The sequence below is a fragment of the Coloeus monedula genome, assembly GCF_965178545.1.
Source record: "Coloeus monedula genome assembly, chromosome: 6".
NCBI classification, from domain to species: Eukaryota; Metazoa; Chordata; class Aves; order Passeriformes; family Corvidae; genus Coloeus; species Coloeus monedula.
This window is the reverse complement of record NC_138786.1, coordinates 22,991,487-23,017,648: the sequence shown is the minus strand read 5'-3', so window position 1 is coordinate 23,017,648 and position 26,162 is coordinate 22,991,487. Positions and strand designations below refer to the sequence as shown.

The 26,162-nt window shown below is 38.4% G+C and overlaps 1 protein-coding gene across 2 annotated transcripts in view; it reads right to left on the bottom strand.

Annotated features, from left to right (window-relative positions):
• Window positions 1-26,162, bottom strand: part of TTC17 (tetratricopeptide repeat domain 17) — a gene marked incomplete at its 5' end in the record, with an annotated part of 56,498 nt that overhangs the window by 25,199 nt on the left and 5,137 nt on the right. The window contains 15 exons of one of the 2 annotated variants that reach the window (XM_082284105.1): window positions 2,790-2,976; window positions 5,109-5,333; window positions 7,461-7,538; window positions 8,066-8,240; window positions 9,360-9,475; window positions 9,897-10,037; window positions 10,983-11,095; window positions 11,407-11,567; window positions 11,794-11,933; window positions 12,302-12,446; window positions 12,740-12,849; window positions 13,542-13,673; window positions 14,778-14,889; window positions 16,548-16,717; window positions 18,035-18,124. In XM_082284105.1, the coding sequence (XP_082140231.1) occupies window positions 2,790-2,976; window positions 5,109-5,333; window positions 7,461-7,538; window positions 8,066-8,240; window positions 9,360-9,475; window positions 9,897-10,037; window positions 10,983-11,095; window positions 11,407-11,567; window positions 11,794-11,933; window positions 12,302-12,446; window positions 12,740-12,849; window positions 13,542-13,673; window positions 14,778-14,889; window positions 16,548-16,717; window positions 18,035-18,124 (2,095 nt within the window). The remainder of the gene's footprint in view (window positions 1-2,789; window positions 2,977-5,108; window positions 5,334-7,460; window positions 7,539-8,065; window positions 8,241-9,359; window positions 9,476-9,896; window positions 10,038-10,982; window positions 11,096-11,406; window positions 11,568-11,793; window positions 11,934-12,301; window positions 12,447-12,739; window positions 12,850-13,541; window positions 13,674-14,777; window positions 14,890-16,547; window positions 16,718-18,034; window positions 18,125-26,162) is intronic. The other variant, XM_082284106.1, reaches the window with a different exon arrangement.

Below are 26,162 nucleotides of genomic sequence, written 5' to 3'. Positions count from 1 at the left end.
ATCTCATGCTAGCATATAATTCCCACTGACCATTTGCTGGATTCTGCCAATGGCTCACGGCAGCAGAGCAAGGAATTCCATGTCTCGCTACTTAGTTCAGTTTTCATGAACAGAGGCTTTTGACAGGCGAAGCAAAAACACAGCTATCACATGGGCCTACAACCCAAAGCACAGGAAGCCTACTGCTGTTACTTTCAGAAATACTGAAGGAATGCTCATCAAAACAAGATATTAAACCAGAGAAACATCTGACATTCCAAGCTCTTGGTAAATTTTGCAGCATAAGGTATCGATCTCAAAGGACACAAATACTTTATGACATGCCATCAAGTGAATAATAACAATCTCTTTTCAACTGTTTTCCTCGGACTGAAGGGTCAACAGAAGATTTCCAAAATTTCAGGATACTTTTAAGTGTGCAACGTTATTTCTGAGTACACATTCTTGAAATCATTCTGGTTTTGGAGACTTCACCTCACCTTCATATAGTCTGTCAAGGTTCCTCTTGAGTCAGTTGAAGTTTACAGTGGGGGAAAAAAGGTTTTTCCCCAAACCTTATGCAAATAATATAGGTAAAGCTACCTTTCTGTTTTTCAATTCTGAGTTTTGACTTAAACCGCAAATCATCATCAAGGCTGAATTAACCAGTTCGTTTATTTTACACTCTGCACAAGAATGTACAAAGAATATTTACAGTATTTGTCAGGTTCATATTTTCAGATTTCTTGAACTAAAACAAAACATGAACTAGAAGATATTATAAATAAAAATGAAAAATAAACATTAAGATAAGAAGAGTCCCAGAAAAAGGCAAAAAATATAAATACAGAGTAAAATACTTAAATAATGGAATACTGAAATTCAATGAGCACATTAACAAACTAAGGCATATTCAGCTCCCTCTTTATTTAGCAGCTTCACAGATTCCTTAATGAACAAAACCCAACCCCAGTGTACCAGATGAACATATTCATGCTCACTTTGCTAACCTGTGGCCAAGCTGGAAAAAAAAGGAAAGATAAAACTTTTCTCATAAGCACTTTTGATATGGGTTTTCCCACACATTCAAGAAATACAAACTTCCTAAACAGCAGATGCTGTAACAGCTGATGCCTAAATGAACATCCTGCCTCAGGAACCAAAGCAGAAAGAAGCCAAGAATCAACCAAACCACATTATGACAAATTTAAGGAAGAAAAGCATATAAAACAAAAGATGTCAAAGATAACTTTGGAGTTCAGATACAACCATTGCTTGTTACCATTTCTGTTCTGTGAATGTACTTTTAAATTGCTTTCTACTTAACTTCAAAATGAGGCAGCTACGACTAAGATTTGACTGGAATAACTTTAACCTTGTGAGTTACAGACTTTTTAAAGATCTTAATTAAAAGTAAACAAACACTGATTTTTCTAGAACAGTGTAAGTGTCTCTTGTGATGAAATGTGCAAGTTCCATTACTGCTTACAGTATCTAGTAGGATTTTTCTAAGAAGGGCAATCTGAAGTTAAGAGATTCATTGGGAGGTACCAGCATAGGAGTTGACACTATGGACATCAGCAAGACACCCATCAGCTGGGCTGTGGCACCACTCCCTACAGCCCACTTAGCCAAACAGCACTCATTTATTTCTCTGCACAGCTGATGGGCTCTCAATCAGAGCAAAATGTACAGGGCCATAGAAAGTAGTATTATTCTAATGGAATAGTCCTGGAATTTCACCTACTATGGCATCATCCATGTTGTACCAGGAGATAGGATGGCCTCTCATCTATGTTTAGACAGCACAGTTCTAGATGCTAAATCAGAGGAGGTTTCTCCATGTCTCTTCAGTGGAGAGGGAATTTAAAGAAACCCCAAACCCTCAGAGGAAGTCCTAGCAATGCTAAAAATCACAAGCATTTCTCTGGTGAGGTTTACACTCAAAAGTAAAGAAAATATTAGGTGGAAAGATACCTTAGTAACAATTTGAGAGAGAAGCTATTAGAAAATATATTAATAAATTGTCTTCAAGACTGCTCTTAAGTATCATATTAGCCATATTCAAGTACAGACAAAGTACTGAAAATATTCAGTGGGATTGAATAAAATCTCCGAAAGTATTCCATCTCCAAAAGCTATTATTTTTTTTTAAATATAAGTAGCCATTTATGACAAGAAATCGTTCTATTAAAAATATTTTAAAGTATTTTTTGAGGAGAGATTGAATTCGAGGTCATTCTTACAGATTTTTTGAGTGTTAAGAGCAGTGATCACAGGTCCCACATAAATAATATAATGCTGACACAAGACAGTCTATTCCTTGAAGACTGAACTCTAGAAAATGATGACCAAAGTACTGAACACACTGAAAGGATATGAATTAAAACTAAACTGCTCTTCATCAAATTGTTCAGCTTTAAGAAAACAAATCCATCTGACTGTAAGATCTGAAGGGATGTACAAAGGGGCTGCTGAGCAGCCTAGCAGTAGATGTGCACTTCCATAAAAACTGAATCCAGCATGCCTTGTTTATGAGTAAGAGGTATTGGTGTTGCTGTTAAGGTATTACTGACAGTCAGGAAGTAATTTGCACTTAGTGGAAGCCCTCTAGACATTTAAGAAGTCATCCTCGAGCAATTATTTAATGGACTGTAACTTTTCCATTAACAGCAGCGTCTCAACCTTGGTCCTTAAAGGTGGAAAGCACTGTAAAGCAAAAGGGTGGAAACTTGGAAAAAGAAAAGATGCAACACCCAAGGCAAACAGACATTATTTGACTTGTGGTCCATCTTTCAGCAGTTGCTTACCACTGCACACAGAAGAGGTGATGTTGTACAGAAAAGGATAAAACTGCAAACAGCGGATCATCTTCAGGCTGCTTTCACACTCCAAGCACTTGGTTGTCAAATCCAGTGCTTGTCTGAAGGCCTGCAGCGCTCCACTGATGTTGTTCTGAGCCAGGTATGCATTTCCTAGGCTCAAAAATGTCAGGGGCTGTAAAGACAAAAGTGACACACTGCAGCGTAAGCATGCTCACTGTTTAAGATTAAAGCCAACTAGGAAAAACCCTTGTCAAGTCACACCCTCCCAAATTTGGTGGCAAAGAATTTAGAAAACTTCTTAAACAGGCACTGCCTAGTCTTACAATGGAGAACTAACAGCTTGATGCATTGATGCTAAATGAAAGCTGTTTTGCCATAGGGTTTAGGAATTCCATCTTTCTACAATAAAAAACCAGCTGTTAAACACACATTGACTGAAATGAAGCATTAAAAACTTACTTATAACCATCAGAAACATAATGCTTACTTCAGAGAACACCAAAGAACTAAACTGAAATGCTTGAAGACAATTTAGAATCATTAAAAGTCCGTAAAAAAAGTAAAAATAGTACTAGTGTTCTAGCAGGACAGATGCATGCATTTGCCAAAAGTCTTCAAATTTACCTTAGCAAAACTAGGTTACTGAAGACACCAGTGTCACATTAGCTTAGGGGCACACATTTATGCCTTTAAAGTCTTTGTAAAACAATATTTTTGTCTACTGCTTTTGGCTAGTATCCCTAAAATATGTATTTTTTTTGCAAAGTAAAGATTATAAACACCTTTTTCACTGGGTAGAACTCAACACTTTAGTACAGACATAGTAAAGCATTACATTTGTTGGTTGACTGAAAAGTCTTTCACTTGGACAAAATAATTTGCTGCAATTAACAGTACAATTGTAGAATAATGACTACAGCATTGTAATTTAGCAGTCGTTTTTCCCACTGAAACAGTTTTTTACATTGATTATCTAAAAATGTGAAGACTAATCAGTAGCTGAAGATTTTTCCAACTCAGCTTGTATTACTAAACAGCATTCAGAAAACAGTGCAAGCTGAGCAACAGGATTTTTTTTCTTTTTAACAGCTTTTGCTGATAGAGCACATCTTTTTCTCCCAGTAGCTGTAAATAATTTTAATTTGTATTTACTTTCCATTATACTCCAGGAAACACCATGCAAGTACAATGTCTCCTGCTAGTTTTTCTGGTACAATAGGTATTACAGGACTGAGTACACCTGAAAGAAACAGGAGCAAGCATTACTATAACGAGGCAGGATTTGCTAATATTTTTGAAGAAAAGCCCTACTCACACAGCATGGTCCTAAGGACTCCTAGGTTCCTCCCCTCCAAGGCTGTGTTTTCAAGTGTTCTTACTAAGGCATATCACTCAAGCATAGTTCTTTCTGTAGTTGCTTTTTGCACTCTTACCTGCCACCCAAATGGACCACATTCCTTTCCAACACTTGAAAATTTGTTTCTGAATGCTACACTGAACATGCTTATTCTGTTTTTAGCTTTCTTATGTGCTAGGTGACTGGTGCCCTGGTAGGTTTAAACTCTGTTAATCTAACTAGAGAGGCAGAAGCACAGGAAAGTCACTTGAACTTCTTACTGAAGCGTGTCAAATATAAGACCAAAATTACCTGCTAGAGAAAAGGTGTTCCCTGCTATGCTATTCCTCCCCCCTTCCTCTTCACAACTTCTGCCCAGTCCAGTAGTTCAAACAGTTTATACAGAAACTGTCTATCTGACATAGGTGACAACCTACAGAATGTTTATAATGCTGCTGTTCAGAAATACAAAACCTGGTTTGAATCTATGGATGGAAGTAAAGCCACCAAACAACTAGAACATGTTTTCCTCTACGTATAGAGATAAAACCTAGGGACAAATAAAACAGTACAGATAAAAAGTCAAGCATCACAGAAAGATGTCTATAGAGTCAAAAATCTTGGTGATGTATATGCTACTTTAAGGGTTTTAAGAATCAAGATACAAGGCTGACAGCTTGACAGAGCTCTGTTTTAGGTTAAAATGTTGCCAAACACCAGGATTAAATTCCTTGGAGGCATTGTTAATAATACAGGTTTGGGGAGACTAAAAGTCTGTCAAGATGTTTATACTCTCAACAATCAGCATCACCCCCAATGCAGTCAAGAGTTCATATGAAAATTAACATCCATTGCAAATCACAAGCTGGAAGATGAACTGCATGCAGAGTAAGCACAAGTAACATGTATTTAGAAAATAATGAGGGAAAACATTCACTGCTGAGCAAACACAAACCTCATCATCTTACCTCAGAGGCATTGATGGCCAAAGCCTTCAGCAGGAGCCTGCTGGCATCCGAATGAAGACCATAATGAAACAAGAGGTTAGCAAGATTGACCAGAGGGATGTCCTGATACTCATGTGGAGCCAAATTATATGCTTTTTGCAAACAGGTGATAGCAAAGGTGCTATTTCCAACTGCACGCCAGTACAATCCAGCTTCATTAAGCACAAGCCATAGAGGATCTTCTGGCTATAGGAGAGTCAGGGAAAAGGATAAAAACACCTACAAAGAGGTGTCTCAGGAAGACAATGCCTGCTTTTTAATAAGAAGCAAACAGAACTCAGTCTTGCATACTACTTTGTTAACTAGATACAAATTAGATTTCGCTGTGACTATTAGCAGATTACTCAGTCTGCTCCATTCTACTCAAACGGACACGATTTACAGGCTGAACTGTAATTTAGTAGCAGCTGTTGCTCACACACTAATCACATGAATACTTTGTATCACAACCACAAAATCCCTTAAAATATACAAGTGATAATAGTTCACTACAGGAAGCAATGCTTGTAAGCCACTTCAGAGTCTTAAAATTATACAAACACATATCCATGTAAAACGCTAGAATTTGAAAGTCAGGCAGCTATTAAATTATAGTTAGATGTGCTTCCAGGTCCTGTGTCCAACATTACCTTTCCCTGTCAATTTAGGGTTTCAGAGTTGTTTTTTCTTAGATTTAGTTACCTATTTGTCTTATGAAAGTTGACAACTGGCAGGCATTAGATACCATTTAAAGATTGTAAAACAGTAAGCAGGAAGTGAGGGCAGGTGAAAGAATGGAGGAAGTGTCAAATACACCTTGAATGTTCCTTCCTCCTCTTTAACCTGTAACAGCAAAAACAAGCACTCACCCTAGAGGAGAAATAGCAAAATATAAAAATACTGACAGGTTGACAGAGGTAGGCAAAACATCCATTTTCAGATGCACTTTGAAATTATTTAGAAACATGTTCTAGTTTTAAGTATTTTCATCGTTCTGTGTTACTAAATTCTACAAAACATTTACAGTAAAAAAGCAACACCTGAAATGGATATCCAGTCCTACCTACATGTCTGAAGCCCAAATGCATGCCTGAGTAGGAAACATGCAGCTAGGATTAAGGAAGCAAAACAGTAATACTGTGTTGAGTTAATCAGTAAGAAGATTTTTTTGTTTCAGGCTTTAAAAAACCCTTCACACAGAAGGGTTCTAACTATGGCTCTAGATAAACTGGAAGATATCAACATAATATAATATTCTCTGTTTGGAATACCTCACATAATCTGTGATTTCAAGAGTATTAACAACCCCTGTTTAGCAACACATACAGAACATTACTTCCATGTTCTTCATTCCAAACTCCTCACTGAATTACTCTCCACACATGACCTCCCTAAATCCTCAGCAAGTTATTAGCATTTTGTCTTTCCCAATATAAAGATACTAACTGTGACATTCCTGCTCTAAGTAGTTTATCATTAGCAGAACAGGTAAGACACAACGTTGTTGTTACATCAGCAGACAGAGAAGTTCAGGCTTTTAGCATGACAGCAACAGAGTATACTACAGCTAAAACCAAAATACTCATGCACTGCACAGTAAGACATTAGACATGCTCTGAACAACATAATAATAGGAATCAACTCCTACTGCTAATTTTTCTTCTGGTTAAGACAGATGCACATAGTAAATGGTACTGATTTTAGACTAAAAAACTATCTACATATAATACCTTGACACAACTTCTACAAGAAAGTTAAATTGAGAAATATCAGCTTGACATGTCAGAAAGAGTCAACATCTCTCTCAATGCTTCCTGTCATTTGACTTTCAAAGGCCCCACGCAAGATGGAGGTGGCATTCCACAGGGTTTTATACAGAGGTACATTCTTTGCCCTGGAGTGCTAATTATCCTGACAGGAGATTGACAGAGGGTTGGTTTCCTTGGAGGAAGAGTGGAGGGAAAAGCAGGGTAGTGGGAAGGAGGAGGCAGAGCAAAATGCAGGCATGCAGGAAGGGGTGGCAGACGGAGGAGTAGTTCCAAGCTACTTCTCCCAGTTAAGCAAATGGCTGCCAGAATTAGCTAATATATTGCTGCTCCGTGTCCTTCCAAAAAGAACAAGCAACTACAGGGCTGCTTGGTCCACATTAAGCAAAATTAGATACTTCTCTATGTATTTCTGCTTTACTTGTAAACATGGATTTTTAAGTCAGTTTCATCTCAGTAACAGGTAGTGAATAAACTCATTTCTAGTATGTCACTGACTACTTTAGAAGTATAAAAGCAAATCTCAAGTAAGAATTCTGAATTCATCTCACGTGACAGACTGACATACCTTTTTCATGGCATGATCTAGAAACATGCCTATCTTCGTCAGCGTAACAGTTTCATTGTTGACACGAGAATGCAAAACCTGGAACACAAAGATATTTTTTTTCCCCCCAAACAACAGAATAAATTTTAGTCAAGATCTACATGGGCCATTCAACACTTGCTTCCTTAAATCTTCTCTTTAGCAAAGGGAAGAAAAGATACTGTACTAAAACCAGGATGTGAACACATAACATTTAAAGAAACCAGTCTCCAGAATGCAGTATGAAGGACTCATAGCAGCCTGAAGTTACCAGCTTGGTAGAATGCAGTAGCTCTTGGAAACCCCAAGAAGATGAATCATATCAAGTGACTGTTAAGATTTAAAAGAAAGATGTGATTTCAAAGAGTAAATTAAATTTCCCATTTTGTGTGCTTTTGGTCAGCATCTGAAAGAAGTCCGACAAGTTAACCCTTTTTCCATTCCTATTAGAAAGAACTTGCCCACATTCTTTGGATGTACTGATTACCTTTAAATATCAGAATCTTTCATTATCTGAGTAACATTTTTAAGGCAGTAAAGAGGAGGATTTTAAACCAGAAGAGAACCAACAAGAAAACATCTCTTACTTGTCGTGCTCGATCGTCTGGCATCCTGAATTTCAAATCTAGATTAGTGTCCAGTTCCTTGACCAGTATGTTTAGAGATTCATTGTTACGAGCATCAGTAATGGAAGAACAATCTGGTGCCTGTGCTTCTCCATGCTCAGCAGTCTCTCTTGGGATATTCAGTATTGGCTGGATTCTAGCAACAAGGAGAACCAAGACAAATTAACAGCACGTGCTGCACGTCATCACGTATAAACAAACACAAGAATCTGCTAAGCCTCGTACTGCAGACTGCTACGAGACATGAGCTGCAAACATGAAGAACTCAAAGACCACCCTTTCCTTGAAAAGTAATTTATAAGGTCTTTATTTTCCATTTTGAAGCACAGAACAACAAGAAGAATGAACAGTGCAGTAGAAATAACAAACAGAAGGTTCTCATATTATGCTCGTAAGGATTCTATAAAGTTTAGGACTAAACAGATATGTGACAAAAAAAAGCTGATGTTTTCTACACTAAAACTTGATTTCAAAAACCTCAAGAGGTAGCCAAATTATGTATAAAGAACATTCTAAGCTGAACACTGTTTTTTTCCAAAGGAAGCTGCAGGATGTTCGTGGATGGGAACCTTTAACACAAGCTCAATACTACTATTATACTAACTAGGTAGAAGAAAACAGCTTTTTTACTACCACTATTATAATTTAAGTGACTAGGGTATTATAACATTGCATTGATCTATGTAAGTTAGCTACTGCAGTACAGACACACTTATTCTATCCTATATAATAACAAATATTACTGACTCTTCCGTGACTAAGCTGATTTTCCATCTCTGTCCCAAAAGAACGAGCTGGAGTTTTCTGCTCCTAATCCTTTTTTAGTGCTTTCTAGTCTTCATCATTTCCTGTCATCATAACTAAAGCTAAGAGGATGTATGTAATGTACAACAGTTAACTGTAGTTATTAAATAGACACTCACCTCATTCTCTCTCTCAAGGTATTTTTTTTGTTAACATACTCCACAAGACATTCAGACTAGTGCTTAAAACCTCATTCTGTCTGCATTTTATGTGTTCACCTTGTGCTAACAGTCAGGGAAGAATCACCATGAAATTGGATCTGACTATTACAGTTACAGCAAAGACAACAATCAAGGAAAATGCCTTCCTTCTGTGAAAAAGCCAGAGAAAGAGGTTTGAACACCTCTCTGCTGTTGACTACTAACTGCATCCATCCTCTCCAGAAAGAAAATACTCATTAGGGCATTAGTGTGAAGATTTACAAATACAGCTTTTAAAAATCAATACTTGCCTGAGTCCCCTGTTTTCTGGAGGCAAGAAATAAGTTGGCAGTTCTTCTGGGTCGGGAATTTTGGGGAAAGATTTCATGCACTCTGATCGCTGAGGCCAAAGAATATGCTGTTTCTCCTAAGGGGGAAAGGAATTATTTTTTATTATTTTCTCAACATTTTTAATATTCTAATGAACAAGATAATAAAAAGGATACTAAAGGGATAGTCTGTAGAAAAAAAAAAACCCAGAGATCTTTAAAACTATTATTTTTCCATCTTTTTTTTAACATCAACAGTTTAAATTTCTATCTTTACTCAGCTGTACTGCTTTACTTGCAGCAGATGTTTACAGAACAATTCCCTCTGTGCTGTAGTAGTTTCAAAGGATGGGAAACCATACAGAGAAACTAGAGAGATGCTTATATGCTGAGGAAATTCAGAATGCTACATTCTCCAGTGCTGCCACACATCACAACTGTAGCCCAAATGCTAAACAAGGAGAGGATTCACTTTCACCCCTCCTCTTTAAAAGGGCAAAGCTCATCCTCTTCACTCACTCTGCTGGATTCCACACTCCACACCGAAACGACAGAATGAGCCACAGGGGAAGACTGCAAGGACTGGCTGTGAGCACTTTGGTTTGAATGAAGATCCAAATTTATGGATGTCATACTAGAAGTGGAAGAGTCTTCACCAAACTAGAAACAACAGAAAGACAAAATTTAATAAATGAGATGGTACATTCCTTGTTGAATTTCTCCATGTTATTTCCCCCCACTCCTCTCTTATGTTAAGCCTCATTGATGAACTGAAATGTGGGTAGCAGAAAAAAAAAAACAGCTCAGGAATTTAAGCCTCTTGATACACTCAGACCATGCAAGAGTAATATTCATGTTGCAAATAAGTCAACAGTGAAAACACAAGTGCAAATCAAGAAAAAAAATGCTAAAAGGTACCAAGCAAACATTTCTAACAGATGACAAATAAAATCTACTTCTCTAGATTGCACACCTCGAGATCAAGTCAGAATTACTAAGATTCACTGAGAATTATCTCAATAATCTGAATTCATAATTACTCTAATAGGAAAAACAATCAAGAAGACAACAGCAAAATTAAAAATAAATATTCCTATTTCTTAAACTAGTTAAGGGGAAACTTCAGAACATACTCAACATTGCAAAAGAACTGAAACCATAATCCTGCTCTGCAGTTCTAACACAGCAGAGGTGTTGCTTAGGTAGCTGTCATTCTGGATTTTCAGTATTAGTATACACCTTGTTTCCAAAACTTTAGTACTCTTGTATCAGATTTTCTTGGCGCAGTCATAGGAAACCAAAGCTTTGGACTAAAATGAAGTTTTTGAATTCAAGTAATTCTCTTTTCTAAGTAAAACAAAGCCTTTTAGAGTAAACCCCCTGTACTTCTACAGTTCACAGTCAGACTCAGTTTGTATTAATAGCAAAACGAACTAGCATTAAAATACTTTACACTCTGGAAAAGAAAGAGACTAAGAGTTTTCTCACTATAATTACCACACCCAAAATGTAGCCCTTTTGTCAACCCTGAAAAAATTGAAACTATTTTGTGAATAAAGCAAATGGGATGTAACTTAGTGCGGTGGTATCAATTCACAGACAAACCTGAACATATTCCACATTTTCAAAAATGTCTCCACGGTGATAACGAACAGGCTGATCCCACTGACAGTGCAAGCTATGCTGCTGGTTGCCCAGTCTGCAAATCTGATGGTTCCCTGCAAAGCACAAAGTATTTTTTTATACTAGAGAAGTGTAGTTTCTGAGGAGACAAAGACAGCACAGAGTCAACCTTCTCCGCCCCCAATTTGGTCAACCCTTTTTATTTACTTTATCAGCCCAGAGGAAACTGCAAAAGACTCAAAAAAATTCCCTGTTCAAGAACATATTGCAACCTCTTGTTTTAGTAAGCAAAACACAAGAGCCACTCAGGGCCATCTTAATATATGAAGAAGTTATATGCTGACACTTATCTAAATACGTGCAATATTTCATTGCTTTAATGAGCATGAACACTAAAAAGCTGTACCTAATTGAGCTTCTTTTGCCATCTGTGTCTCGTGAATGATGTTCCTCAAGATTTGTTCCTCCTGGATGAGCTTGTACTTGTCTAAAACATCTTGTTGCCTAAGGTAATGGTCATGCTGCTTCTGATATTCCTTTAATTCATTTAATGTTCGCTGAAGTGATCTTAAAAATTAAACAGAATATATTTACTTTGAATGCTTTCTAGAATATCACCTTTTCCTACACTGTTGCACATTTTCAAATGTTTCTTGGAGTATTCTTATGCTAATTCTATTGCATAATCAGAGAAATACAGAGATTTAAAACCAATTCTTGAAATATAAATAATTACTGAAACAGAACTACAGAAATTCGATTGTATGCATTGCCACTGGGATACTTTAGTTACCTATGCTGGGCTTCCAACTTTTGCTCAAGTTTTTGCTGACATAGGACAGCATGTTTCCTTTTTACAGCTTGCTCAAACCCTGGTTTGGCCTGTAGAGCATGATCATAACACAGGACTGAGTGGTTGTACTCTCCAAGCATCTGAAGAATGACCAAGAGAGAGAATTAGCTATTGTGCAGTAATATTTATTAAAAAATACTCAGTTTTTAAAGAAATCATTACCCTAAATTTTAACTTATCGTAACAAGCAGCCTGTCATTTCTGAAACTCAGGCCACTATATCTATTAAAGAAAGGCTGCAGAAGAATTTTCCTGGAATTTATTTTAGTTTCCTTTGCTAAAAGACAGACTTTTCAATAAAACTATCTTGACAGAATCTTAAGCATTACACGTGAGACACACATGGAGCACAAGACACACTGTAAGAGTAAAGCATTACAAACCAACCCAAAAAGATTAAGTAATATTTAATTTTCTTCAAGTCTTGGAAAATAAAGATTGTATTTACTGCGTATATATTTCCTAAAGTGTAATAGCTGGTAAAGAAGTCACTGTAATCCAGAGCTGCATGAACCACAATAGCTGCATCTGCAGAGAAGTGAGCCCGGTGCAAAATATTTGCCAAATTTACCAGTGCAATGTCTTTATTTTGCCTAAAAGAATAAAAGAAAATAAAATGGAAAAAAATTAAAAACTAACATTAAAGGAAGGTCAGACTGTGTAAGAATCATGCACAAGGATACATTAATTTGTCAGTCACACATTAAAATATATCACTTGCTAGAAAAATGTCTCAATTATTTATACGCCTAGTATAGCACATAGAGACCAAGAACAAGTAACAAGGATTATTCCTTAGGATACCATCTTAGAAACCAAAACCTGTTTACTAATTAGGATGACTAGAAAAGCAACCTGAGGAGAAATCCTTCTTAGCAATTCTTACCTTGAAGAAAAATGAAGGGCACGCATAGCACATTCTACTACTTGGTATGGCTCATTCTTTATTCGCCAGTAAAAAGAAGCCATGTTATAGAGTACCCAGGAAGAAGAGTTCTGCAGTAAAGACAAACACATGAACTGTACTAACTACTAACACATGAACTAAAAGGTTAATCAGGGCTTTAATTACTATAGGATGAAAGACTGAGCACCAAAGTTGGTACTCAGCTGGGCTAAGCCATCCTCTTCTACCAGAAAGCTGTCATTTGGCAACAGTTGTCAATGGTTAGGAACACTGAACTAGCATACTAATGTACTAAAGAAACAGAATTTCTGCATTTCAGGCAGGTAAAAATACAAAATGGGATGAAATGAGAGGTAACAACAGTTTAAGCATCAGCAGCTTAGCTGGAGTCCAGTCAGGGTTCCTAGATTTTGCAGGAAGACATTCAACAAAAACATACACTCTACAGTACTGTTGTTTCTTCTCTGCTCTTAAAGTACCTGTATTTTTTCTTTAAAATCTCTTATTACCTTGACAAAGCAATGAATGTGGCTTACCAGACAACGTAACTATGTAAGTCCTTAAAGATGAAAACAAGTATCTATTTACTGGTTTTGCTGATGCCTTCTCCTACCTCTACTTGCCTCGCAGAAAATGGTCTTAGTTTGCCTTTTGAAACTCAATTGTAAACCAAAAATACATGTGCAAAACTGCATCTGATTGCTTGTACGAGGTGTAGCTAATCTTGTGAGACCTTTCCAGCACTCTTTTTTGTGCATCCAGCAAGATTACAGTTTCATACCTTCATGAGCCCATCATAAATACGGTGACCTATTTCCTCTATACTTCTTCCCAGCCTCCGTGATAAGTATGTGAAGATTGGATCTTCTTTAGGTAACAGGGGTGCAGAAAGATTAACCCTTTCTTGGACACCCTAAAAAAAAAATTGAATACAGGTTATTTGCTAGCACTTAAAAGTAGAGAAATATAAACAAAAGCATGACTCCCAGGAAAATGTATGGCTTGGTTATTTTACAATCTCATCTTCCTTTCAAGATCTCTGGGAATTGATAGAACAATTTCACCTCTGACAGATATAATATATATTATTACACAGAGGAAAACATTAGGAGCAGCCAAAAGCAGCCTCTCCTTGGGAGTTCTACAGGGGAAATATTCACTTTGGTAGCACTGTGTATCTGGCAGCTACTGATTTCATGAATGACCATGGAAGCATTTAAGTTGTGGTTGTGAGGTTACATGCACACAACGGAAGCATCCCAACACCTCTTCTCTTTCTTCCTTCCCCAAGCACAAACATACTTCTTTCAAAGATACATCAAGACCCAGGAATTGAGCTAAAAAAACTTCACTTAGTGTTTAACTGTAAGAAAATCCTTATTTGTTGATAAAAAGACTTGCAATAAAATAAATACCAAGATGTAAGCACTTAAGCTGCATCTACATTAGAATATTTGCTCATATAATGCTGTTGACAAAACCAATTTTCCTACCACTCTTCCACTGTAACTTTTCTAAAGCAGCTGAACTTTGTACTAGTAGGGAACAATTACCTCCTCCTCTGGGTTAGGGCCTGGCATTTAGATACCAGACAGACAGTCAGGTATGTTAGGAGCTACCAACAAACCTGCAAACAATTTTCTGATCCTGAATCTTCATACATTTTAACAACCCTGTTCAGCACTCTCCAAATTTCAACTGAGACAATTCACAAGCTAGTAGTAGTTCCAATGAAAGCTACCAATTTGCTAATGAAACGTGTTATGAAAACAAAATACTCTATTTTTCTAAAAATGCCCTCTAAAATAAGGCAAAAACACAACAAAAGAGCAACTGTACACCTGATGGAAAAGGTATACGCATGTAATTTAATCAGGGCCCAACTGTAGTTTTAAAATAGTATGAAACATTCTTGAAAGATTACAGTACCTTTCAACCTTGAGTGAGAATTGCCAGTAGGAGTTTTCTATTCCTCTTCCTAATATGGAAAAAGACTTACTTGCATTTGCTCACTTACCCGTAAGTGCTGAAAAGCATGAATACTGTATGGAAGATCTAGAACTTTCGTACAGTCTGGCTGCTGCAGGTCTGGAGGCACTGGGGACTTTGTGTCGATATAGTCTTCAGGGCTGAGGACATAATAACATAACATAGTAGACTGTTGGAGTGAAAGCTCCTCTGGACCCAGGCCCAGAGGGAAGCCAAAGCACAGGGGTTGAATTAAAACCTTTGGATAAGCTGAGATACATGAAGTCACACCAAATTGAAAAAAAAAATATAGATTTTTAACTTCTGGTAGAAATATATACTAAGTGCTTTAAACGTTGAAAAGCTGCAGCAAAAAAATCTTAAACACAGTTCTTACTGCAGCAGTGTTACCTTTTCACAGAATTTCTTTACTTCAGACAAAACATAGATGGAACTATACTGTTCACATATTTTAGATAGTATTCACATAAACAATAAGAGCTGCTAGAAACTATATACAAATCTGTGTAATACCTATGTAACACTTGTGTAAGGCTTACGACTGTTAGAATTAGACCAGGACAGGTTAAGAAAAGAAAAACTAGAATCGTGTGTTAATTTCCTTGGTCAATTAACAAATATAATCCACACTTCTGTAAGTTTAGAGAAGAAGAAGCAGCTGCTTACTACTTGCTGTTTGCCTGCTGCTGCTGCTTTGACTGCTTGGCCTGATCATGTAACCCCTTCAAAACTCTGCCTTCAGAAAGCTAAGAGACTATGAAATAAAGAACTTAGCAGGACAGCAGCCTCCTCTGCTCTTTCACCCTCATCCGAAAAGGAAGGGCACCCCGTCAAAAACTCAACAGTAGACTACAGATTTAAATACTGCTGAAGTTCGTAAGAGACAGCGTGGTAGCTGATAGAAAGAGTACTCTGATTTAATCATTACAGAAATCCTCTGTTTGGGCACATTAGACCATTTCTGCTGTCTTCCCAGATTTGAGTTGTATCAGGATGTCACGACTATAGGACAAAGTAAATAAATTTGTCTGCTTTAGCATTTGGATAGCTTCCAAAATGTATCAGTGTCAACCTAGTGTATCACTACTATGATTAATGATCTATCTGCCAGGCAAATGGCAATGCATGCAGACTCTTCAACTGAAACAAACAAACCAATCCCAAATATGGGTGATGAGAAGTCCAAATGAAGGTATATGAGGATAAAATTGATCTTTTCCTACTTCAAGCACTCATGTGATTATGATAAAAAAATAAAACTGCTAAAATGAAAGTCATTCCTGAAGATGAATTACCAATGAAGCTGAATGTCAAGTACACTGACTGCTCATCCTTCACTTTCTAAACACAGGGGACAAAATATGACCAGAAAGTTCAACAGATTGGTCATCAATGGAATTTCGTTCAAATTTAAGTCGAGACAGTTTCAACTGAAATAAATATCTAGCTCAAAACACTGAAAGCACACTCAAGCAAATTCAACCCCTTCTATGTGATATATTTCACTTTAATTCACATATCTGGTCATATCAGTACAGAGTAACAGTGACAGAACTGGGAACAGAAAGGAAAAGTTTCAGGTCAGGGCTAGCATAGACAGTTCAGAGGAAACAGCATGTGTGCTGTACCCGTTCACAACTAGTGACAGATGTTGTTTCAATTTAATCCCACAGTAACACAAAACAAAACAACTGTCATCTAAAAAAAGTCAGTGCTAGTAATCTTTTACTTGTATTTAGAGGTACTGTTGATTTTTTTAAATTCAGTAAAAACCTTAGAATATAAAGCATCTGTTTACCGGATATCTTTGCTCTCTAAGGTGATGTATGTGCCATCATACAGATCTAGGTCCCCCAGGGGCACCTTTGCTTTAATGCAGTCTGGATCTTCTTTATTATGCCTTTGTTCCAGCCCTGTGTCTCTGTCCTCATTTTCCTCTATATGAATCTTTTGAGCAACTAACTGTTTCTGTAGGAAAAAAAAGGAAACAGAAGCATATATGCCAATGAAAGCAAACTCTCTAGTTGCTAGGATTCAACAGTCTGATTTTTCCTTAAAACAAAGTTCATTTGAAAACAATCTAAAAAATTCTCATAAAATTTTGCGGATATTTTCCTATATTTTGTAACATCTGTAGGACATTTTTGGATTTGGATGGCATATAAAATTTCATTAGAGATAACACAACTCAAATGAGCCCTTATTTCTACTGTTGTGCCTAAGAAGTGGGCTAGAAACATCCCAGATCCATGGCAGGCCATTTACGAAAAGAAGAAATGGTTGCTAAAAGTACATCATATTTTTCACATTTGGCCCCTTGTTTTTCCACTGTAAGACCTTGTGGAAATGATAAGAGACATTGCAAATGAATCATCATCATCTTAACCACTCAGTGTGCTAAGTACAACTGAACTTTAGTACATGTGAAAAGTACATAAGTACATGTGAAATAAGAAAACCTGCATTTTTAATTAAAGCCATACACATTTGATTACATGCTACTATGAAACAATACAGATATATCCACTAGTAGCAACTTGTGCAAGAACTTACAATAGCTAACTTCTGCTGAAAGTCATTTCTATACCACAAGTTGGACATTAGTAACTTCCACACCCACAACCCATGCCCCAAAAAGCTTGCAAGTATTATTCAATCCACAGCTAAAATGTCCATTGCCACAAAAAAGAGTGTACCCTTCTGAGAAAGACTGGCTGAATATAGACACACAAGGGGCAGTACAGCTTATTTTCCTTTCTCCCATTCACCTAAAGCTATCTCTGGTGCTCATCTAGCTTTCCACTTAGTTAGTTATCCTAATCTGATAAAACCAAAGCTGGCACTAGAAAGGAGTGCATGGCCAGAAGGGCTGTGAGCTGTTTGCTTACCTAACCCCTATTATATTTAAACTTCAGTTTATCAGTTCAAAGTTCACTGAAGCCCTTTTCAAAAGGTCTCAGACCCCCTCTCAATAATAAATGGGCTTGAAGAAAAACAGAGGTGACATCTCCTGTGTTCTTCTGAAACACAGTACAACAGAATCCAGTGACTTTACGTAAAAATGTTAGTATTTATGACTAATAACAGGGAATGATACAACTGGAGACCAGTTAGGCAGGCTTGAGGCAAAAAGTTCTTGAGATCTACAAAATTTTTCATCCCTTCATTGAAGGAGAACTTTAGCAATAATAGGTTCTTTTCCCCACCTAAAACTAACAGTATAAGGTCTATGGAAAAAAATCTGTATTTTCAGAAATTAGTTAGAACTTAAATGTTATGCTTTACCTCCAGTTCTTTGAGGTAGTTAACTGTTGTTTCTTGTCTCATTAGTATTACCAAATCATGTGGGTTTCTCAAGTTCATTGGTGAATCCACCTGCAAGACATTTTAACAGTCCATCATGTAAGACATTCTCCTAATTACAGTGATCTTAAAAGGAAGGCAGTTATGTTCATTCAATTACAGTTTGTCTGTTCAGAGGTTTTCTGTCCAGTCCACATTCATAGTACGTCCATTATGAAAATCCATACTTCAAACAACATTGTCATTTGGGAATCCAATTCAAACCATGCTTTAATTTTAAACCTATTTTAATTTAATCAGGCACACAAGTTCTAAGCATAAGAGGCAAGTAAATTTCCACAACAAATATTACTAAGAGTACCTACTGCTGAAATACTAGATACCTTACAGTGCAGTCACAAAAACTTATTTTGTTTTATAACTTTAAAATTCGTCCACCACGTCCCTCAAAAGGCATAAAGTAGTTCAGCTCCAACTCCTCTCTGCAACTAATTTAACACACTGGCCTACCATTAACATCTACTGCCTTCAGGATTAGTAAGTAAACGAACAAAATCAAGAGGGAAGCAGGTGGAGACTGAAAACTGTTACAGAAGCCCATGCTACAGCTTCCATAGCTATGCACAGGAGTTCACAGCTCCATGAAGAAGGACATTAGAGGCAAGTCACAGAGCACTTACATACCAGCCCCTAGCTGGGCTCAGTAAACCATGGCACTTCACCCCATGGCTGAAACCCCAGCCCTGTTCTCATGCCAAATTCTGCTATCTCACTGGGTGGGGGAAAGTCCCTACAGCTGAGGTGGTGGTGTAGCAGCAGCTGAGCTGATGCAAAGGCTCACTTGGAGGCTTGCAGCCCTGTTTCCTCCCACGTCAGTGTGGTAGCAGTACACTGGCTGCATACCAGCTGAGGTGACCACCAGGACCTCTTGGAAGCTAACCCAAACTTAGAAGCTGAACAGAACATAATTCCCACTAGTAAACTAAATTAGTTAATAAAGGATTCCATGAGCATGAGAACAGAAACAAAGAAACAGTTATGTGATGACAGGATGAAAAGACAAGGTGACAAGGACAGCAAGATCTCACATTTTTAACATGACTGTTAAATGGTCTACATCAAGGTGTTTTTCCTGGCTCTGCTCAGCTTCCATTCAAGCTTTCAGGATACAGAACTAGCTGCTGCATGCAGATGTGAGCACTTAGCTGTATGTTAGCACTGATACCTCTAAATGGGCTGTCCATCCCCATGACATCTGTGCAAACTTGGTGATAGTACAATTTCACGGAAAAGTCTGCCATATATACACGTGCAGGGGAATCTCCTGAGCTCCAGCTCTTCCTTTTTTGTCACCTTTCCAGACAGCTTGGACACGTTTCTGTGACACTGTCTCACTGCAGAGAAATGCATCTCCAGCGTATTTTCTGGTCATCCCTGACGTGTCCTGTCAACAGATTAAGCCTTGGGCCATATTCTCTTGGCTGTGAGTCAGATAACAAGCTCAAATCTACCTTCTTTGGACTACTGACTGTTAAGTCTACATTTGTTGTAAGATTCTTGACTGAGTAAGGACCTTGTCCTCTGAGATATAAACACTTGTTCCTTTTGCTAAACATAAGCATGGTTTTGGCTAAATTTGGCTAAGTATTCCTTTCCAAAACAAAAGCAGCAGTGCTTCTTTTAGTGTGGAGACATTTTGATGGGTGGCTACCTGTACAGTCCAAACAGTTTCTCCCTTAGCAAATTAATTCTCTTTTATCGACAGATGAATAGAAAATAATGGGTGCTACTGACATTAGTCCATTTTTACACTATGAATTGGGAGCTTATGGATTCAACTGTTGCAAATAAAGAATGAACAAGTATCCACCACAATGCAGACAAGCACAAAAAAATGCCACTTAAAAAAAATCTAATGATTTTGTTAGTTGTAGCATTAAAGTGAACAGCATTTTATTTATAGTTGTATTTCCTACTTCTTCCTATGGGCCCCTCACTTTGAATTGGTTGCACACAAAGCCAGAGATGCACAGAATGTAGCAGTTGTTTATGGCTCATTTGCTACAGAAACTACCGTGGTATGTGCAAATGAATGAGAGATGAATTTGCAAAGTAAATAAGAGAAAGTTTCACTGTGTTTAAGCACTTCATCACCCCTTCCAAAATAGCACTGTTGATCTGACATCTAAAGGCTGCTTGCATGATACTACACAGTCGCTGAGGGCAAAGTCAACCATCAGCTCCACTTTCAGTGGCAAACAGCATCTGGGCAGCGATTTTTTGCAGTAAATTTTGCAGGCATCACCAATTAGAAAACCTTATTCTGAAAGATGAAGGATCTTGGCTTATCATTCATTCAGTAAGAGAATGATATTCAGGGTTGGCTTCTGTTTTTAACTTTTGGTAAGACAGTCACATGAGAGTTAGGTCTGAATTTAGTATTTGAGAATTTGGAGTGGTATGTTACCAAACCATTGTGCTTGAGTTGACAGAAAGACAACGCACTAAGTACGATGCAGTCCCATCAACTATTATCTGGCAGCAGAAATCAAAGTGGCAACAACAATCAAACAGCAGTATCACTGCATTAATTCACAGTTATGTTGATCCACCAGGAAATCATCCCAGCTAAGGATATTTTTCTTTATTCTTCAGATTTTCACTTCCACATCTGCCTCACCTTGTCACAAACAAATAAGTACGTTTTAATAACAGCAGAATCCTACAGCCTAGTGGAATGTTAACCTTACCAGTGTGTAAACACAAAGCTCCTTACACAGAACTTTAGTAGTTGTATTGGGTTTGCATGGCAAGGGGTGACTTCTGTGACAAGCTGCGAGAAGTTTCCCCTACGTCCAACAGAGGCGATTCCAGCCAGATCCAAGATGGACTCACTGCTGGTCAAGGCTGAGCTCATCAGTGACTGTGGTAGTGCTGCAGTAATAACACACTTAAGAAGGGAAAAGAAGTTATTGGAGCCAGAAAAGAGAGAAGTGAGACTATACAAGAGAAACAGCTCTGTAGATACCAAGGTCAGTGGAGAAGGAGCTCCGGGTGTCAGAGCAGAGATGTCCCTGCAGCCTGCTGTGAATACCACGATGAGGCAGGCTGTCCCCTGCAGCCCATCAGAGAGCAGAGATCCACGTGCAGCCTAGGGAGGACCTCACTCACACCAGAGCAGGAGGATACCCAAAGGAGGTTGTGAACCTGCAAAAGCCCACACTGCAGCAGGATTTTTGCAGGACCTGTGGCTCTCCAGGTGACCCACACTGGAGCAGCCTGTTCCTGAAGGATGGCATCTTGTGGGAGGGACTCCAAGCTGGAGCAGTTTGTAACAACCCACAGGAAGGAACCACACTAGAGAAGTTTTTGGAGGATTGTCTCCTGTAGAAGGGACATGACTCTGGAGCAAGGGAAGGAGTTCTTCCTTGGAGGAAGCTGTGGTAAAACCACTGTGTGATGAACTGACCACAGTCCCCATTCCCCATCCTCCTGTACCACCTGGGGGGAGGTTGTAGGGAATCAGGAATAAAGTTAAGTCCAAGAAGAAAAGGATGGGTTGGGGGGAAGGTATTTTAAAGATTTGCTTGTATTTCTCACTACCCTATTCTGATTTAATTTGTAATAAATAAACTAATTTCCTCAAGTCGAGCCTGTTCTGCCTGTGGTGGTAACTGGTGAGTGATCTCTTCCTGTCCTTACCCAAACTCTTGAGCTTTCTCTTATATTTCTCTCCCTGTGTAGCTGAGGAGAGGAGTGATAAAGCAGCTTTGGTGGACACCTGGTAAGCTCTTCATTACCCCCTTTTCTGTAGTGACAGACAGATGGCTTTCGAACTGAAACGTATTCATCTCAGATCCAGTCAGCAATACTGTCAAGACTTACAGTTCATTATCCAGCTTTTTAAAACATCCCTCCCTAGATCAAACACATTTTCTTCACAGTGCCAGCCATTTCTACAGCTGGAAAAAGACAAGGCTGATGTACCCAGTTGTGAAGAGCACCAGTACTGTGTTTGCCACTGAGGGCAGTAATGACACCTCATGAAGAATACAGTGACTCAGCTGCAAACAAAAGTTTGCATCTGCATAACCTGCACTGCACAGATATGAGCAGCAGCAGTGGTAAAGATAAGTGGGAAGCAGGATGTGCTGAAATCAGGAAGACACACTTGAAGCCCTGCAGGGCTTGCCACATGGATGCTCACACTTTCCTTGTGCTGCTCGTGTTCAAGTTCCACCTAGCATCTTCCTGCTTTCCTGTGCAGCCACATCCCCAAATGAGGAAAATTATGCCCTGAATAAAAACCTAAAATATACCAGAACTTTCTTGTGAGCTGCTCCTTATTAAAATTCAAAGAGATGGCAACATACCCCAAAGATTTGGAAAAGCCCTCAGAGCTTCACTCCCCTGTCAAATAATTCTTTAGTCAGAAATACAGTCCAAATGAAAGATATATGACAAAAACCCAGAGACTGTTCTGGATTATGCCCCTTCCTTCCCACAACAAGACTCTAGGCAGATTTCAGAGGATACTGGTTTCACTCAGTCTCATGTTATGCTTGTGGTCTTACAAACACTTGCTGCCTTCACCCCTTCACTCAAAGTCTGTTGTGCCTCATCACCTGATTTGGGAGTCAGATGAGTGAAATATACACAGATATTTTGACTTAGATAACCTTTTTCAAAATGTAAGCAACTCTCCACAAGGCTCCTCTGGGATGAAACAGAACAGAGGTCAACCTACAGAGTAAACACAGCCACATGGTGCGGAAAGTAGAGACTCCTGCACCAGATGCTTTGTCCAACTTACTCATTTTTACACTCAAAGTGTTTGGCTGATGGCAAAGCACCACATTCATTTACTCTTCCTCCAAAGTGCTGAAACTGGGACATTCAAGATGAAGTGCTTGAAATGCAAGAATTTGACTTCAATTCCAACACAGTAAACAGGGAAAAAAAGAGTAGTGCTGAAAAGCTTTCTTTGAACATTTGACAGCTACTGTAGTTACACCGCAGAAAGCCTGCCAGTAAAACACTTTTAAAATAAGTGTTCTCTGTTCAACTTTGCCCAAAGGTGAAAGTTTCTTTATAAAGCACAGTTCAAATTTATTCGCTGTCACAAAGTACACCAAGAACCTGATTCAGCAAGAAACACAGAGAATTTGTGTAACTAAAAAAGACATCGAGTTGAATCAAACCCTGAAGTTTGAGAGTCTCCTATGTTACCTGCATATATCAAAGTCTCTCAGCAACCAGACTTAGAAGTTTTGCCAAACCTTCCAGTGTATTTTTCCCAACAATCCAGTTACACTGCACCAGGAAGTAAATTTTTTAAATGAGGGTTGATGAATGCCTCAGTCAACTATTTTTAAATAAGGCTTTCTTTAAAGTACTGGAGATACCCCACTGTTAACTGAGGCACAGGCACATCAAAATCGGAGCAGCTGCTAGTGCCTCTGCACATCCTAGAAGCATTATACTACATGCAGAAGGCAGATTATTAGAGAAAGAAGCTGGAAAACATGCTGTCTCAAATGACGGCATACAGAAAAATGGGCTCTCCATATTTGTTTTATAGGCAGTGGATGCTTTGTCACTGTACAAAATAAAGGCAATTCCCCCTCCAACAGGCTGGAACCTCTTGCAGTCTTGAGGGGGAGCCAAGGACCTGAAAACTGGTGCTTGTCTTTTTGTATATTCTTGCTATTTTGAGATACTTTACACTCCAACATGACACTACATGGCATTTCTGAGGAAGCTGCAAAAAAATCTGTACAGGTTTCAGTGCAAGACAAGCTACAAAACTGAAAAATAAATTCTTTGACTCATCCAAATGATGAGTAGGCAGCGTCAGAAGATACTTGTTTCAAGCGATGTCACTGAAAAATTCAGGCAGAAAAATGATGTTGAAATGAGTTTTTTTTAAGTATTAGCCATTTAAAAGCTTACTGCTGCAGAACCTGCTGTTAGCAAACAGCACTAGATATTTTGCTATTATTACTACTAGCTGTGCTACAGTGAAAACAAATTTTAAACACTTGTAGCACTTCAGAAATAAAACCTAACAAAGTTGCAGTATTACTGAATAGCTATGCTCAACAGAGATCACACGAGTTATGAATATTGTAGATAACAGATCTAAATATATCAAAGGAAAACAAGATTTTATTTGGAACACCATGTGTTCAGTATGTTGCTGGTCATACTTAAGGGTATAAATTTCCAACCTGTATATTCTAGGTCAGGTTTATATTCTTCAGTAGCCATACTCTCAGTTGAATCAAAACAAGAGATGGAGACATCATTCGGATATACACCTGTAATGAACAAGTACTTTTTTCATAAAGGCAGACTGGTTCTTGATGTCTGCTCATTGCCAAATCCTAAAAATTTCAAGTGTTCTAATATTGAAAATACAGACAGGAAGACTAATAACTAGACTTACAAGATATCTAAAAAAGATTAACCCTGAGCAGTAATTTCTTCAGCAAATGAACAACAGAAAACCCATTATTTTTTTTCTGTTAAACTTTGAGGGAAATTACTTTATCCAGTGGTGTATTTTTAAAGCAGGCATGAAATAACAGCGTGTTTCAGAGTCTTGCTGACTTTGCTCTTTTGGGCTTTGGTGGGGTCTTCATGCAAGGGTGTGCTTGAGCCACTTCCAAGGCTACCCTTCAGCTGTGAAGCTCAAAGGGAAGGCAGGGAAGGCATTCCAGGCACCAAGCATAGCTTTCACCACAGAATAATCAGTTTTGAACAGTTGATTTGTATCATCTTTTCAGGTTGTCCAACCCTTATTTGAAAGGTGACAGAAACAGGATGAGAGGCCAGGAAATCGAAGTGTGAGGATCCTAAGAGAAATGGGACCTGGGAACACACTGTGTCCAGAAGACAAAGGCTGTATGAAAACACCAGGAACTGAGGAATGAGCAGGACATGCCTACACGTGGTCTGAGCATTCTGGACTTACATTCTGAACCACCTCAGCGTGTATTACCATGCTCAGCTAAATCCAGACACCTTTGCACTAAAGCTTTTCTGTCAGCAGTCAAAACCTGGCTGGACTGTGGCAGGTGTGAGAGCATGGCCACCCACAGCTGCATCTCAGCAGCCCTTTGAATCTGCCTCTTAGCTCCTTCACCTCAGATGCAAATCTCTGACTGCTGAGTTGAGAACAGTGGAAGTTACTTCACCACCACCGCTCCACTGAATGAAACATTTGCATTTCTGATGCCACATACAAGCTACCACAAGGTCTATTTTTATCAATTCGGATACAGTCATGATGTTCACAGAGACACAGAAATACACAGGCTGTGCTCCCCTGGGAGCAGGCAGTGCTGGTGAAGTGCAATTCTAAATCCCCACCTGCAACGAGGATGTTAAAGCAACTCAGCACTCACTATACAAAACGTTCAGATTCAAAAATTTCTTGTACACTTACGTAAAGGCAGAAAATTTAGACTTTTTTTTTTTAAACTATGATTTTTCATACCACATGAACGCCTATGGTCCTCTGGTGATCAAAAGAGAAGTTCTAAACCAGAGTAAGTTCTCCTTTTCTTGAGGAAAAGCTGACCTCTGCCTTAGAACCACCCTGCTTCAGCTCATCACCCTAGAGTTGGATAACATCTAATGAACTACAGAACACTCAAACCAACCAATCCAGGCGTCTTTGCACAGGGCAAAGGCACTGACAACTGTTTTGGGGAAGGCATGCTACCACCTTACACACTTCAGTAAAAATGAACAATTTTTTTGGCGTGGCTTTTTTTGTTTCCTTGGGTTTTTTTTTTTTTTTTTGTTCTGTTTTGTTTAGCACACAATAGACTTGGAAGGATAAGAAACTCAGTCAAGAAAGGGTTCATACAACCAAGCAAACTAACCTTTAGAGTAAGAGCAATGCAAACATCCACCTGCCATTTTCAAGACAGGACTGAGTGATTGCTTAATGTATCACAGAAGATGCTTTTGTAAGCAGCAAATAGCTTTTTATTTGGCTGCACTAGAATCTCAGCTTTCCTTGGGTTTGGATGGCTGCCTTTCCTGTATTCTTGAGCGTATGGACCACTGCTCTCATCTCAACCTGTCACCATAAAATGTG